Source organism: Leuciscus leuciscus, assembly GCF_965113295.1.
Source record: "Leuciscus leuciscus genome assembly, chromosome: 2".
NCBI classification, from domain to species: Eukaryota; Metazoa; Chordata; class Actinopteri; order Cypriniformes; family Leuciscidae; genus Leuciscus; species Leuciscus leuciscus.
In genome coordinates this window covers 7,078,503-7,095,662 of record NC_138726.1, presented here as the reverse complement: position 1 = coordinate 7,095,662, position 17,160 = coordinate 7,078,503, and the positions used below count along the sequence as shown (strand labels likewise).

General features: G+C 36.5%; 1 protein-coding gene and 1 long non-coding RNA gene across 2 annotated transcripts in view; one reads left to right on the top strand and one right to left on the bottom strand.

Moving 5' to 3' along the window:
- Positions 1-17,160, top strand: part of galnt18b (UDP-N-acetyl-alpha-D-galactosamine:polypeptide N-acetylgalactosaminyltransferase 18b) — a 124,455-nt gene that overhangs the window by 46,707 nt on the left and 60,588 nt on the right. Inside the window, exons 2-4 of the mRNA XM_082162053.1 lie at positions 154-349; positions 4,604-4,770; positions 15,637-15,820. Of these exons, the coding sequence (XP_082018179.1) occupies positions 154-349; positions 4,604-4,770; positions 15,637-15,820 (547 nt within the window). The remainder of the gene's footprint in view (positions 1-153; positions 350-4,603; positions 4,771-15,636; positions 15,821-17,160) is intronic.
- LOC309493028 overlaps positions 1-17,160 on the bottom strand; it is a 78,522-nt gene that overhangs the window by 52,295 nt on the left and 9,067 nt on the right. The window lies entirely within an intron of this gene.

The window sequence follows — 17,160 nt, the reverse complement described above, 5'->3', positions numbered from 1 at the left end:
CAGTGAAGGCATTGAAACACGTTGACGGTTTGTTGAGCACAATCGGTGTAAGACTGTGCATGTAAATGGACTCAGTGTTATCTTCCTTTTATAGACTCTGACATGTTTGACTATCAGGGGAATGCCAACCATCTCTCTGTCTGACCCTCACAGAGTCCCCGCTGAAAGGAGATGACAATCAAGAAGATCGATCTTTTGCCGACTCGTCCTTGTTCAACCACTGGGGCCAGGATATGGGACCAGAGAGCCGTCGAGTGGCCCTCAAGATGTTTCAGTATTACGGCTACAACGGTTATCTCAGCGACCGCCTCTCCATGGACAGACCCATCCCAGACTACAGGCCTAATGGGTGAGTGTATTGCAGTCAAGACATAAGACTACCTGTCTGTCTTGAAGTTCTTTTTCGTTTTTTGTTTAGGCGTAAAAAGAAGTTTGAAATACTTTTGCAGCGACATACTGTTGGCGAACATCCCAACGCCGCCCACACGGCTGAGAGCAGCGTTTAGATAGATATGTAATTATGTGCTGTGCGCTTTCCTCTCAATAACAACATAAAAACACAACTAAAATGACAGTGAGAAAACAGCAGTTAAGAAAGCATCGGATCATAGCCATTTGGATGTTTGAACCAGCTCTGCAAATCAGTACTCCAGTAAAGTAAAGTCACATCACGTTTATTTTTGTTGCACTTTATACAATAGTTTGCTTTAAACCAAACAGCTTTACAGTGTTAAACATGAAAAAACAGGGCCAGTGTTTCTTTCTATTAGAATTACACTTCAATTTCTACTATAAAGCAGCCCTCCAGTGTTTATGTTTTCACTCGTGGACGTCTGACCTCGACGGACTGAACAGAAGAAATGACCCAGAGAAGATTTCCATGTTAAAGAAGGCGGAGCCTCAGAGCCACACCCACCTATTACATCATTGCCATGGACCAGATATTGTTCGAAGGTGTTTTCTAATCAGAGCAAACTTTTCCAGAAAGTTCGCTTTTGAAAGCTGTTGTGAACTCCAGAAACCAAGTCCAAACGAACTTCGTTTTTTCCTGATTTTGTTGCTTGAAATATATCGGGCCTTTACTCACTGTCACAGCAAATGCCTGTGCAAACCAATGTGATTGTTGAGCACAACAAATCTATAGTTGCAGTCAGCAGAATGTCCTGCAAATATTTACTGGAAAACTTTGATAAAATTATGTTAATGCTTAAAAACAATTGCCAATAGATAAGAAAATTATATATATATATATATATATATATATATATATATATATTCATATACAGTTCACATACAGAGACAGTACTGATGTCCAGAGGGGATATTTGTTTGCTACAAGGTCGATTAAACGGTCAAAATATGAGGAAAATATTTCATATTTTTTAAATATTTCATATATGAAGGAAAAACAAAGCACAAAACTTGGTTATTTATCTTAAAAAAAAAAAAAAAGCAAACTACAGCTACAGGTTTTATTTTACTATACATACAAATGCATTAAAAAAAAAAACTCACAGAAAAAAAAAAAAAAACATAAATTGACCACAGCAGTTATTCATATTTAATTGGTTCTCTCTTGTTTTTGAAAGTGTGCATAATTTCTTTGTATGACAGCCTGGTGAACAATTATGTCCGCGCAATTTGGCATGTTTCATTGCATTATCACAAATAAAACAACAGACCCCAAGCACAACTTCACGATCACGCCAGGCTCTCCCTCCCACACTGGTGAATTAATCACACACACCTGACACACACCTGCCCTCATCACCAGCACTATAAGCACACACACAACCTCAGACTTTCTCTGGCCTCGTCTTATTCAACAGACTCACTTACCTTGCTAATTACCTGCTATAACGTCATTTGATACTCTCCTACAGTTGTAACCGCGGTCCTGTCATCCAGTCATTCCTCGTCTCCTCCCTTGTGTGTGTGTGTGATCAGTAAACCTGTAGGACACGCTCAACATTACTATCAAGACTACCAGAGATGCACTTCTCTCTACAGTATATTGATCATCTTACCTGTGAATTCGACTGTGTTCCTGCTGCTTCACTAATAACTCACCTGTTCAAACTGATCCATCTCTCTCTCGTCATTGTGTCTAAGCCTGTACGTGATACAGCTACGCAATATGCTTACAAAATCTATATTTTTAATAATATTTAAATTAGTGCTGGGCAAAGATTAATCGCGATTAATCGCATCCAAAATAAAAGTTTGTGTTTGCATAATATATGTGTGTGTACTGTGTATAATTATTTTGTATATGCATGTATATATTTAAGATTTTTTAAATTTATATATAAATTAGTTATATTTATATATAATATAAATTATGTATAAATACATATACAGTATATACTGTACATGCAAATATTTCTTAAATAAATACATGCATATGTATTTACAAAATAATTATACACAGTACACACACATATATTATGCAAACACAAACTTTTATTTTGGATGCGATTAATCACGATTAATCTTTGCCCAGCACTAATTTAAATAAAAGGTGAAGATGTCAAATTTCCTAGGCTGGACATAACTTTTGGCCACTACTTTGTGTATGAAATATATATATATATATATACTGTACTGTTTCTGTATGTGAACTGTAACTGTTTTTTTCAGTCTGTTATGCGTTGAAAGCATGGCAACATACAGTTTACACCAACCGACTCTATTTTGACAGACTTTGAAAGAGGTGTGTGTGGAAAAACATAATTACTCCATAGCCTGTAATTACTGGATGTGTCTTGCTGGCAGCAACATAAAGAACTCCTTCACATCTGATCACATCTGTTCTTTTCTCTCCGTGGTGCCAAATTGCTATTGAGTACCTGGGTCTGAAAACGTTGAAAACCCACTTGTTATAAACTCCAGTCTGCCAAGAACATCAAAACATTGGCTATTATTGTAAAAGACTTCCATATTTACCAAAAAGGTCTTGTTTTTCTAATTGCCTTTTGACTTTTTCAATTGTATTTCTCTGCGTTTTCCACGTAAAGGAAACAGAATAGGGCCTGAAACTCTTAAACATAGTCATTTTTAAACAAGTGGTCAGCAAAGAAATAAAATGCTGATTGTAAACCTCAGGTCAAACTAAATATTATATGGGCTGTTGTATTTATTTTTAAATAATTTTTGTATAAGGTTTGCAGTTCTGCAGCTCTGTCACTAAAATTTGGGACATGTCTAAATACAGTTTCAAACGCAGATCTGTGTGATTTTTGTTATTTTCTAGTAATAATTTTTAAATGAACAGAAATTAAATACTCACCCTCAAGCCATCCTAGGTGTGTATGACATTCTTCTTTCAGACGAATACAATCTGAGTTATATTGAAAAAGGGTTTTTTTTTTATTTTTTTTTTTTAAGCTTTATAATGAGAGTGAACGGCTGGTGAAAATTGTAAGCCCAAAAAAGTGCATCCATCCATTATAAAAGTAATCCATATGGCTCCAGGGGGTTAATACAGGCTTTCTGAAGTTAAACCATGTGTTTGTGTAAGGAAAATACCCATATTAGCTTCCGGCAGACGGTCATACGCATCGATTTACGGTGGAAGACAAACCACTGACCCGACGCACAACGTATTGACGGATGCGGAAGCTCAGAGGAAAGTGCATAACAAAACATACCGGTCGCGAATTAGAAATTTTGAAGAGAAATGTCGAAGGATTTCTATATAATAGAAGAGGAGCTTCAGTTTGTTGCACAGCTCTATTTGTTGAAACCGCGAGAGGCGTCTAAGCTTACGATACTCCTACATCGTAAGTCATACACGCGTCATGGGTTACTCTTGTGGCGCAAGTCGACTTGCCTAGTTTGCGTACAGTCGTTAAATTAGATTATAAATTTATAAATAATGTATTTTTCTTAAAAAACCCATGGCTTCGCTTTATTAGAAAGCCTTTATTAACCCCCCGGAGCCGCATGGAATATTTTTATAATGGATGGATGCACTTTTTTGTGCTTAAAATTTTCACCAACCGTTCACTCTCATTATAAAGCTTGGATTAGCCAGGAATTTTTTTATATAACTCCGATTGTATTCATCTGAAAGAAGAATGTCATAAACACCGGCTTGAGGGGTGAGTAAATCATCGGGTTATTAAATTTTTTTGGGTGAACTATCCCTTTAAGAAGTATACATATTAAAAATGGGTAAGTTGGGACCAAAATACTGGATTGTACTTGTTGATAACTTTATATTTCCCATAAAATAAAGGAATATGATTAAAATTATTGATCATGTTACCCCCAGTTAATATAACTTGGGTAACAGGGTTGAATGGATAGGCATGATCAAATTAATTACATAATTTAATTACATTTTAATTCAATAGATTTTCTAAATTGTGATTATAAATTATTTTAATAATTGTTGGATACATTTGAGAAAGTCAAGACCTCTACGGCGAGACTGGCCAAAAATACATTTGATGTATTTAAAACTAGCTTGGTTCATTTATGCTTTATTAAACAATTCTTCCATGGGATTTGTGTTTTAAAAACCAACATGACTCCAATTTTTCCCTGTTCTTGGAAATGCCTTCACATATTAACATTTTTCTTTCATCTGTTCCCGCAGGTGCAAAAACATGTCTTACCCGTCCAACCTCCCGCAGGTTAGTATAGTCTTCATCTTTGTGAATGAGGCGCTCTCTGTCATCCTACGCTCCATCCATTCGGCCATGAACCGAACCCCCCACCACCTGCTCAAAGAGATCATACTGGTAGATGACAACAGCAATAACGGTAAGTTTACACACAGCACAAATCGCTTAACATGTTTGTTGGTTGTATTATGTTTGCATTTAATGAGAAGCATTGGTGTAACTACTTCCTGTGAGAGTGGAACAAATTTAAGCTGCGGTAACAACATTAATTTCCTTTTAGTTTTCTCTTGTGTTGGACTAGCTAGTTCTCAGTGTGGGGCTTATAGTCTTAATTATTAGCGCTGTATGGCTTCTCAACATTCTGTCTTTAATCTAACCCTTCCGTCTGCTTAATTAGCTGCTCTACTCATTGGATTAAAGTGATTGGTGAAAGAATACTAATCAGCTGAAAACTGAGAAATATTTACCCCAGAAAGATTAAACCTAAGAAACGTGATGAATTGCTTTGTTTCCCCGACACCATGTGCCTCATGCTCTGGACTAATGATGCATTTAGTGGATTTGTCTGCTAGCCTTTAATAGAAAGCATATTATAGGTTTCTTGCTCCGTGTTGCATTATTTCAACCAATCTTTTTTAATATTTTTTTTTATCAATTGTCCAATTATTTTATGTTAATATTGTGTGAAATAAGTATTAATTTCAGCAATGTTATGGAAGTCATTTCACAATTTATCAATGGGTTGAGTTATATTAAATGTAATATAATATAATATATCTAAATTATATCAGCTGTCTTCTACTTTCAGTGGTTAAAAACTCGGTCAACCACCACTCACTTTAATGTTTATCCATACACTCCCAAATGCGACATTTTTGGCAAATATAAAGGCCCTTTCACACCAAAGTGAAATGAATGAGGTGCAGGAAATGCAAATTCACGTTTGTACAGTAGAGGGCGCAGCTCAAACAAACCTTTCTGCTGTGCTGCCATTCTGGATTGCAGAAGAATAGGACACACTCTTATGCGATAAAAAGAAACACAAATGTGATGTTTAACTAAACTCAGGTTTGCTTATTCGTATTGTTGATTTGGATCATCGAAGGTCAGCAGCAAAGACATTGGTTCTTAAAATGAGATTCACTTTTTCCCCTGCCATTGATGAAAATTTTCACCATTTGTGAAAAAACGCTTCCCCGCCATTGACGGAAATTTGCGGCTTTCCGTGTTTTCACTGTTTTACGATAGGGGGCGCTATGACGCCTCTTCTGAAAGAGCATTGAATCTTCTGATCAAAACACTTGCGAAGAAGACGCAGAAACAAGCGATTTCATGTGTTACTATATGCATATGTAAAATAACGCGATCATCAACATTAAACAGCCTATAAATCAAAACTGCCTAATGTTACTAAATGAAATGTGGATTCAGGACGAGCTATAGGACTGTGCTAGCATTAGGGGTGTTGATGGACTCAATCTACTCCATACTGTATATGTTTTGATTATCGTTCTGAATATAATCCAGATGTAGTCTTTGACAAAAGCGTGATTTTCTCAGCTTTTTGATCAAAATGTTTTATTTTATTTTATGAAACTTAGCCACATTTAAGTGTTTATAAAAAAAGAATGCATGAAACTAGAATAAAACTTTATTATTACTGTATGTTGTTTTGTTTGTTTGTTTAAAAGTAAAGGGTCTGTTCTTTCTTCTGATATGTTGCATGTTCAAATATTCATACAACAAAATATTCTGGGGGCCATGAAACTTTTGTGAAAATGATAAAAAAAAACGTCTTTTTTTAAACGTTGGCGGGAAAGAGTTAAATGTACTTAGCTTAACTTTATCAACTAAAGCTGAACTAAATCTGAAAGATTAATGGTCTGGTGTCGACTAATGAAAATCGGCCAGCTCGAGGGGCGGCACCAAGCATGCATTTGAAAATCTCACTGCACGCAATTGGATAACACTACGACCAATCACAACAAGTTATCGCTTAGCTACCAGAGGAGCTAACTGGTAGATTAGACTCTTGCCGTATCCGGTCGGGAAAACAGCAAAAACGCCCTTCTTGCAAAGCAACGATTCGTGCGCCGTCTTCTGTTCCTCTTTTAGAAAAAAAGTCTAAATCTTTCATTGTAGCGGCCAAAGCCGTTTCAAACAAATGGTGTTCATCCATAGGCATCTTGCAATGTTTACTAATGACTTTGACGTCACAGCGCTGTCGTCATCTTGCCTCTGGCTCGCCTATATCAGATAACCTGATGTGATTGGTGCAGCTCAGATCGAGGGGCATATTTAATGAGTTACATTTTTAAAAGTATGTTTAATAAACATGAATACAGTACAGTTAAGTGGCCTTTTATTTCATTAATATTATTATCTGCAAGAATACATTATCCCTAAAAATCATCTTCTTCCAAAAACAAAAAACAAAACATAAAATAAACATGCGATCTTTGACATTTTGCTAGTGTCATTCCATCCTGTGTGTCAGGGCATAGTGTGTCAGCTGAAACTGATTTACTTTCGCCATCACGGCTAGAATAGGTGGTCTTATCGCCTCTAGCTGTCGTCACCCCCACGGCTCTGTAGAGGCTGCCTGGTTCTTTAGGTTGAGGATCTCTCGACGTTGCTTCCTAATGTGAGTGCCATTTCTGGGTTCAGCTTACACTATATTATAGTGCTGCAGACACAATGACTGACATGAAGAGAAAGAGAGTAAAGCGACCCAGGTGACTCCTCACTAATTGTACCATTTTGAGCATCAGTGGCCCACTCTTTCAGCTGGAATAATCATGTGAATTTTGACAGTTTTATCTTTACACTCAACATGAGACTTTATGTCAACAGTGAGACCAACGGAAAATCTGTCAACCTTCAGTGAAGTCCAAAGAAAATTTTATCTCGTTCTTCTCAAAACCTGAGAATGAGCTGACAGAAATTCTTTGCCTCTTCAGCTGACGACTGATGAATAACCAGCTTATCATCAGAGAGAGAGATAGAGAGAGAGAGAGATGACTGACACTGCATAAAAAAATATGTTTTTCTTAAAAAGCAAAATTGCATAATTTATTTAGATGTATTTTCAGAGAATACATTAATTAAATACATGTATTATTGTAGATAGCCTAGTTGTGAGTTCAAATATTAAGCAAAATTAATACAAAAATGAAAGATAAATTAACTTTAGAAGCAGAACTGCATACAAAAATGCGACTTGTTTTCAGAGAGTATATATACTGAATTAAGTTTATTTTTCATCATAGATGTTTTTCAGTTAGTGTAGCATGAGAGTCACAGATTTCATGACTGCATGTGTCAAAGTGTCATTAGCTGTGTTTCCATTACCCTTCAAATTACGCAAATTGAAATTGCGAATTGAAAATGTGCCCTAATGGAAAGACGTAAATTTCGCGAAAACTCCCATATATTGCACAAACGTTTTTATGCTCGCAAGAGGTGGTTTTTCAGGCAATTTGAAAAAGGAATATTTAGCAAAATTGCAATGGAAACAGTTTTTTCGCATTTACAAGTCACTTGGCTTACGTAAATGTCACATGATAATTCTTTAAAGATGTTTAGACAGAAGACGAAATAATTACAGGAATACTAGATTCTAAACAACAAAGAAATGCCACAATTTATTAAAACCTCGAAGCAGATAAGAGGGAGAGACACCCAGAAACACCTCATACATGGCCGCTGCCAAGTATAAGGGGCTTTACTTGCCATTAATGCTTGGATAACACGTGTACGCCTCCTTTGATTAAAAAAATTACAGCTAGTGTGGTGGCTGCAATTTATATAAACCTACCAACATCCGTTGCCATGATTTTCGGAATGACTTTTCGCGAGAGGAAAAAAATATGTTTTAGTGGCATAACATTGGTTAATGGAAACGCCGTCATTTCACTATCGTTTTTTATCAACATTTAGAAAAAATCGCAAAAGTTTTGCGCAAATCGGGAATAATGGAACCATCTGTACATGCAGCTAAAAGCACTGCCACAGTACTTTTTTTGTAAGGCTGTCCTGGCTGGGCATTGTGGGTTTTGAGCTGTTAGAAGGAGTGATGGATCGATTTCATGAATGTTGTATTATATTGGTTGAGAGCTTCACATTCAGTTCAATACAGCTTAGCCATCCCAGAGTCTATATTGACATACGCAAAGATTAAATTATTCTCTTTCTAAGCCTAAGGAAAATGAAGACATCTTCCAAGAGGCAACCCATAAACCAATGGGTCTCTATAAGATTGACAGAGAAGACAGGTTGTCCTTCAAGAGATGTATTGAATGGAGGTGTTTATATATACCTCTCACCTGTATACAGTATGTCTCGTTTATGACAAACGATGGATGGATGGATGGATCTATACTATACTGCACTGGCCAATACAATTCAAATTCCAACTAAATGAAAAGAGAGTCAATTCTTAGGTTTCACCAAACCCTACAAAAACACTTGCTTATCTCAGCAGAGGGAAAGACAGAAGATTGGTTTAAGTCATTTAACACCAATAACTTAATTACAATGTTTCCTCTAAAGCTTTGATACACAATAAGATTGCTTACACACCTTTATCTTGTCAGTCGCCCTTCATATTAAAATGGCTAATAGTTGTAGATTCAGACAAGCTTAGTGTTTTCTATCGACTGAAACAAGAAATGCACTTGAGATAATGGTGATGAAAGATTGATGCTTTCAGTCATGAACAGTTCTGAGATAATGGACCTGTTATGCTTTTGTTTTATTATGATAGTAGTCTTCACCATTTTTTCCCCCCAATCAATTGCTATTTGTTAATGTTTTCAATCAGGAATTTTTGACAGAGATGAAAGTTCTGCTCTAATAAGCTTTGAAGAAAGTTTTTGGTGAGGTTGTAGATAAAGGGAGAATTCTTTCTGTCAAATAAAATCAGAAGACAGATTTCGTTTAGTGTCTCCCGGTTCAATCATAAAACTCATATTTGCAGGCGGGGGTAAAGCATTAGAGCAATTTGTCGAGCCACAAGCTGTTCATATCCAATGTTCTCTGGCTTTTGAAAGAGACATTCTGTTCACGTTCACTCGTGTAATCTCAGTGATCGATGAGGGACAGTGATCGCTCAAGGATAAACTCTGTAGGCATGAGCTTGGCTGAACACAGCATCCCACTCAAGGGCAAGGTGAATTGCATTGTGGCAAAAAGAAGTGACCTTTAGCTTCTGTCATACCTGTGGGCAGTGTTATGAACATTAAGGGCAAGAAAATTGAGAAAAAACAACTGTCAGATAACAATCACTGCAATTGGTATTACAGTATTACAAGTTTGGTCAATCTTCACCTCCTGGAATCATTCTGTGAGAAGAACATACTTAGTTACACCATCATCTCTTTCAATCAGGGATTTCATTCTTCGCATATATGCCCCTAAAAATATCCTGAAATATTCTGGTTGGCAGAAATTCAAAAAATGTTTGATGTTGTTTCAGGTATTACGGGAAAGCTGATAACTAATATAAAGTTAATATACCAATCTACTTGAACTAAACAACAAAAAACGGATTTTTTTCCCCACCGTAAATTATAAGGTAATTTTATAGTTTCGACAAAATTTTACATATAATGCTATGTTAAACCATTTGAAGTTCTTCCCTGTGTATGGTACGGTTACATGTGTAACCCGGTTCCTTGAGAGGGAACGAGATGCAGCATCATAGCGAATGGGAATGCTTACAGTGAACCGGTGTCTGAAGCACGTGTGTAAACACGCCAATTCTTTATTAGCTGGCGTGTGGTCGCTACGTAGCGAGACAACAAGACTATAAATGTTGCCTGAAAAGCATGCCATCAGATTCTGTTGTGTGAAGGACGCAATGCCTCGTTCCTTCTTAGGGAACCGGGTTACAAACGCAACCAGAGACATTCTCTTTTCAATAGAAACTTTTATGCCACTGTGCATCAATATTGCACCATATTGGAAACAATATTTCCATGGCGTTAAAGCTATGGAAACTGCAATACCAACGTCGCCACGCTGAGGGGGGTGCTTACCCATCAAAGCTGTGCAACACTTGCACAGATGCTTGTTGAATAGACTAAAACAATTCAACAACTCTGAAGGACCCCATATCAAGGCCGTGCTCACACGGAAGCGTTCCAATAGCATCAACGCCATGATGCAGCGTTGAAGTTCCTATCCAAAAGGGAACTTACAGTTAACCAATAACAGGTTTTACTGTGGCATTTAGAGTTTTTGTCTGTAAAAATTACACATATATTTTTTAAAAGGGCTTTAGGATAGATCTGAAAGTGGAAAGGAGACATAATGTTTGTTATAGTTGTACCTGATTTGAGGAAAGTGAATTCCATATACAATATTTCCCATTGAAGTGGACTTTGAGCCATTTGAATACCGCTGCTCTAGAACATTCTTGAGGAACTTCCAATGACATTAAATTTCTTTGTTACCTTTTTCATTTTTAGGAACTGCTACAATGGTATTGCAATGTTTTTTTATATATATATTTGTTTTATATATATATATATATATATGTTTGAATATGTGTCTTGGAAAAACCAAGTATCCAAATAAGGTAATCTGAATCATTTAGTCAAAAAAAAACTTAAAGCATCACTGATACCATGTTACTTTTTAGTAAGAATTTGTGTAGTTTATTCAGTCGACAGCCTAATCTTCTTATTCCCTGTTTGCTGAGGCTAAATTGACTTTCTATTAAGTTTGCATGATAAACATGTTTGATGATTTTGCAGATGGCATAGCCACAGGACAGGGAGATTAATTAATAACACCAACTCAATTATATGTTGCTGCTAAAACAAATAAATGACCACAAAGACTTCAAAAACAAAAACTCATCCAGACAAGGCTATAAGTTGTGACATCAATTCTGTTATCAGAGTATCCAAAAACTATATCTCCGCCCACGGAATATGCAAATGAGCTGCTGCTATGTCAAAGAGACGCTGTTTTGTCCTTCTGTTTGACCTTCCTAAGGCTGACAAACTTAGAGTGGTTAAAATGTATTTTAAACAATGTTCCTGAACATTATATCCCAAATGTTTATCTGTGTTTTATAGTTGCTATGATGTAAATAAAGGGCAAAGCTGTTTGCCTCCGCTCACCTACTAGCCAACATAGTCTTCTGACAAATATCATGATTAAATTGTGTATAACTTATCTAAAATGTTTCTAAAAAGAAAATGACAGTAAAACATACCACTCTGAAACGTCCTGTGAAATCCGTGCTTGCAAAATCTGTGCATGAATTTCGTTCTGGACAATCCTCTTGTTTTTTAACATTCTTAAGTCGGAATCAGGCTTGAATTGGTTTGAATTTGACGCCATCCTTAATAGTTACATCCGAGCAGATGAAAATTGCAGTTATGGTAAGGGCCGAACATGCGCTAAGCGGTGCCAATCACAACACATTGGGCCAGCTAGCCAATCACAGCATTTCGGAAAGAGGGGCTTCATCGAAAGAGGAACTAGATGGCGCGTTTGGGACAGACTGGGGAGAGAGCTGCAATAATACCATAAAACATGTGAAAAATAATGTGTTTTTTGAACAATCAAGCATGAAAGCATATTCTAGTACACCCCAAAAACAAAATCAAGACTTTATAAAAGGGTATAATAGGACCCTTTTAAAAAAAAAGTTTTATTCTAGGCTAATGCATTTTTTTTTATCAACACTTGAATGTGGGTAAGTTTCATTAAAAAAAGCAACATTTTGAGCAAAAAGCTGAGAAAATCACGTTTTTGTCAAAGACTACATCCAGAACGGATTCAAGTGTCTAAATGTAATAATAATAGTATGTATAATAGTAAAATGTTAATACGAATAAGAATAATAATAGCCTAATAAAACATCTGATCTTACCTTTTTATATTCATATCCAGTTGGGAGAAATATTTCCTTTTTTTGGTAAATATTGGTAAAAAAATCTTAGCGTGGCCGTGGACTGCTTTGGCTCCCGGAGCCCATGATTCTCATCCTTGATGACTATTTTGAGTGTTTAGGGTTTTTTCTTTTACTACGGCTGCCCTGATGGAAATGTGTAACTGTTCCAAACAAGTGTTGTCCGGACATCCCCTGGGAAGGGAATATAGAGACCGGACATCTTGGAACTTTAATTAAATACCCCTGTTCTAGAGGAATACATTTGAAAATAGATTCATTGCAGTCTGTACACCAGCAATTTATGACTTACAGTAATGAATACATTGTATGGAATGTGAAAGAGTCTGTCTTTATCCTTTTCACATCAACATCCCGTCTCTTCAAGATCTCATCTTCTCTTCCACCAGGTTCTTCTCTGAGAAGGAGAAAAAGGTGAAATTAAAAATAAATCATAGGAATTCAATTTAACAGTGAAGCGTAAGACATGAGAGGACCAAAATGAAAACTTAATGACACTGCGTCTCTGGTTTGCATTATATATTCATGTAAGGCACCTTCATTTTGACTTTATGCCAGATTGTTAAAGTTTTATCAGTATTGTAGATGTTAGTGGCGTTGACATTGTGGTTAAAATTTCTTAATGGTGATATACAATCACATGCTTCACATTTGCACTTCTAGTTATATACTGCCGGTCAAAAGTGTGGAATAATTTTTTTAACAATATGTTTTTAAAATAAGTATCTTATGCTCACCAATGCTGCATTTTTTTTTTTTTTTTTACAAATACAGTAAAACAACAATATTGTGAAATATAACAATTTAAAATAACTGTTTTCTATATAAATATTCCTGTAATGTCAAAGCTGAATTTTCAGCATCATTACTCCAATCATCAGTGTCACATGATCCTTCAGAAATCATTCTAATATTTAGAATTGGTGCTCAAGAAACATCAAGAAAGTCTTTGAAACCAATGTTGCAAACAGTTTTGCAGCTTAATTAAATTAAACTAATACTTATAAACCTTTATTCGTTAAACGTTTATTCAGCAATGATGCATTAGATTGAGCAGAAGTGACAGTAAAGTAATTTATGTTACAAAAGATTTAATTGAACTTTCTATTCCTCAAAGAATCCTGAAAAAAATGTATCATGGCAGGGCTCCAGACTAACTTTTTGCCTTGGTTGCACTGGTGCGCCTAACTTTTTTATTTAGGTGCACCAGCACAAAATTTGGGTGCACTGAAAATGTTTCTCGGCTCGCGTCACCTTTAACGCCACAATTCCAAGGTCACCTTTTTATCACGCTCTATATACATTCATATTATGTAAATGATTTTAAACAAGAATAAGGTGTAGGTAAATAAATAAAAATAAATAAATACATTTTTTAAAGTGCTTCACTGAGCTGCCAAACTAACTATTTTGAGTCTCTAGCTCAGGCGCGGTATAGGCTCTACCTCCGTCTCTGAGTCGGATGCCATCTCCGACGAAAGACCAGGGCTTGGCATCTTACCAGGGACTGGGGAGAATGGTGGCTGAAGTAGCTTCATGTCTGGGCTGTTGTCGGAGCATTGACCGGGGAGTAAAGGGTTTTAACGGTATTCCTACTCTTACCGATACTGCTTATCGATCCGGTACTTTAACTGTATTCTTATCGGTTCTTTTTGTTTTTATATATATATATATATATATTAGTCTAAAAAGAAATCTAATAAAGTAATCAAATGTAAAATAACACTGCATAATTTTTCATAAATAGATTAATGCTTAATAAAGCTGAAGTTATTCTTTCAAGAGCTTTGTAGTGATTTTTCTCTTGTTGTTTGATTCGCAGTAATGGCGCAATCGTCCGCATGTTTAATAGACTGCGGCCCCTTTAAGACCGAGTGCAGATCTGCTATTGATCTGATGCACCATATTCTCCCAACTATTTCCATAACTACGTCCATTTAAGACATAAACTGTTTTTAGTGAATCTCCAAGCCGGTCATTTTGACATACTTTTGTGTACATTTGATCGTTTAGACACGCACATTAAACCCAAAGTAGGCTATAATTTGCTTGTCTTGGTTTCGGTTTCGGAGCGCGTGCCGCCTTGCGAAAAACATCTCTTGCGCAGATTTTGTGCTTTTAATAGCTCTTTTAATTATTTAACGCGTCTCGCAAGTTAGCAACAGTAGCTAGACTGCATTTTACAACAATCACCGATCGTGCTGATTCTGTCGTTAGGTTTGAGTTTTAGGGAGAAATGACAGTGTAATGCTGCGAAGAGAAGAAGTTGCACTAGATAGAATGCGGCTATAGTTTTTAATGGTTTTACCTCAATATATTATTTTTTATAATCTTTGGAAGCCGAAATCTAAAATAAAATCAGACTAATATCACAGACCTTAAGTGTAACCAGGCTACGTTTGAATGTTTAATTCTGTCCTCCGTCATCACTCATTAAGCGTGAGAGAAGAGTGTGAGTTCCGTCAAAGGAGAACAAACACTTAGTTCGTGGAGAGGCAGCGGATGCGAGGACGTTAGGTGCACCGGTGCGACCTAGGAACAATTTTAGTCGCACCCTTACAAAATTTGGTCGCATGTGCGCCCAAATTGGTCGCACTCTAGAGCCCTGCATGGTTTGCAAAAAAATATTAAGCAGCAAAAACATTGATGATAAGAAGAACCCTTATTAATGATGGATCACCAGTTATGTAATAATAATATTAATTGGTCACCAGATCAGTTATTTTATTTATATCTTTGTACACACAGTACATTGTTTAGGTGCTGAATGGAGCGAGGTCAGGTGTGATGGACTCTGTATGTTGTATTGGTGTGAGAGCACAGTGTTTTACTCAAGTTGAAGAAGATTGGCAGACACAAGAGTCCATATTGACACACACACACACACACACACACACACACACACACACACACACACACACACACAAACAAACAACATCCTCTTTGCTGTGACCAGGGATAACGAGGACAGTCCTTTAGGAGCCATTGTAATGTTATCTCTCTCTCTCTCTCTCTCTCTCTCTCTCTCTCTCTCTCTCTCTCTCTTTCTGTCTCTCTTTGTCTCTCTTTTCCTCTCAGACGAGTTAAAGGAGAAATTACAGGACTTTGTGAAGGAGACCAACGCCAAGCAGCCGGGTTTCATTAAAATGGTGCGGCACAGTAAGCAGGAGGGCCTGATCCGCTCGCGTGTGAGTGGCTGGAGAGCTGCCTCTGCCCCTGTGGTGGCCCTGTTTGACGCCCACGTAGAGTTCAACACTGGCTGGTGGGTGATATGAGAACTCTGGCTATTCCTAGTGCTTCACGGACAGACTGTAATTACTGCTTCTTTCAATCGAATTGTATAAAGCATCAGTCTTCTTGTTCAAGCACTGACAGGCATTTTTCCTAAAAGCGTTTGAAAAGAATTTCAGCCTTTCTAAATTTTTCTCTTATTTTCCTGTTGCACCAAACCCATATGTTTCTTTCCTCCGTGGAACAAAAAAGGAATTTTGAATGTTCACTTTATTCTTCTCTATAGAGCAAAGGTAGACTGCCCATTTATATATAGCGGATATATATATATATGTATATGTATATGTGACCCTGGACCACAAAACCAGTCACATGGGTAATTTTTTTTTAATTGAGATCTATACATCACATGAAAACTGATTAAATAAGCTTTTCATTGATGTATGGTTTGTTATGATAGGACAATATGTGGTCAAGATACAACTATTTGAAAATCTGGAATCTGAGGGTGCAAAAAATCGAATTGAAGTTGTTCATTTATGTTCGTGATTGTGCTGCATTCACAAAAAAAAAAAAAAAAAAAAAAAATATATATATATATATATATATATCCCATGTATATGTATACATTTTATCCATATGAAGACTTGATGTGCTGCATAGGCTATTTTACCATAGTGGATGATTTGAAAACTAATATATTTTCACATTTGTAAACATAATCAGCTCTTTATTATGGCTTTTCTCATGTTGTTAACTTGCTCGGTAGCTCACCTGGTACAGCATTGCGCTTGTGATGCGAGCGCTTGGGTACGAGTCCCATGAGTGCACGCGTCACGATAAAAGAGCTCAAAGACTTGTAGAAGCATGGTAAAATGGCATGGTTGCTTCAGCAAGTGCATTTTTATCTCACTTTTTTAAACTCTATCGGTTAGGTTTAGTGTAAGTGGTACATTATTTATAAAGGCAATATAGCATTAACCACTCTCTGGATATTTCACTTTGAAAGTGTCTCAAAACATGCAAGAAGCAACTTAAAATCCTTTTGCAGAAATGTCACCACATTCAAAGTGGTAGTATGCGCACATCCAGAAAACTTCAGGCAGGTGTGTGATCAGATCAAGCAATTCACTAGAGGGTAAACTAAATTTGGCACACTGCTTCCAAAGAATCAATTTATTGAACTATACAACGTTTCGTCTTTGTCAGGCATAAAAACAAGTACACAGCAAGGTATGATTTATATCAACATAATCCGTCACACCTGATCTGAATGTTGGTTACTATTTTGTATTTTATTTTATTTTAATATATATATATATATGGCTATTATTTTTTTTTTTTTTTTTGTTTATTTAATGTTTGGGTTAA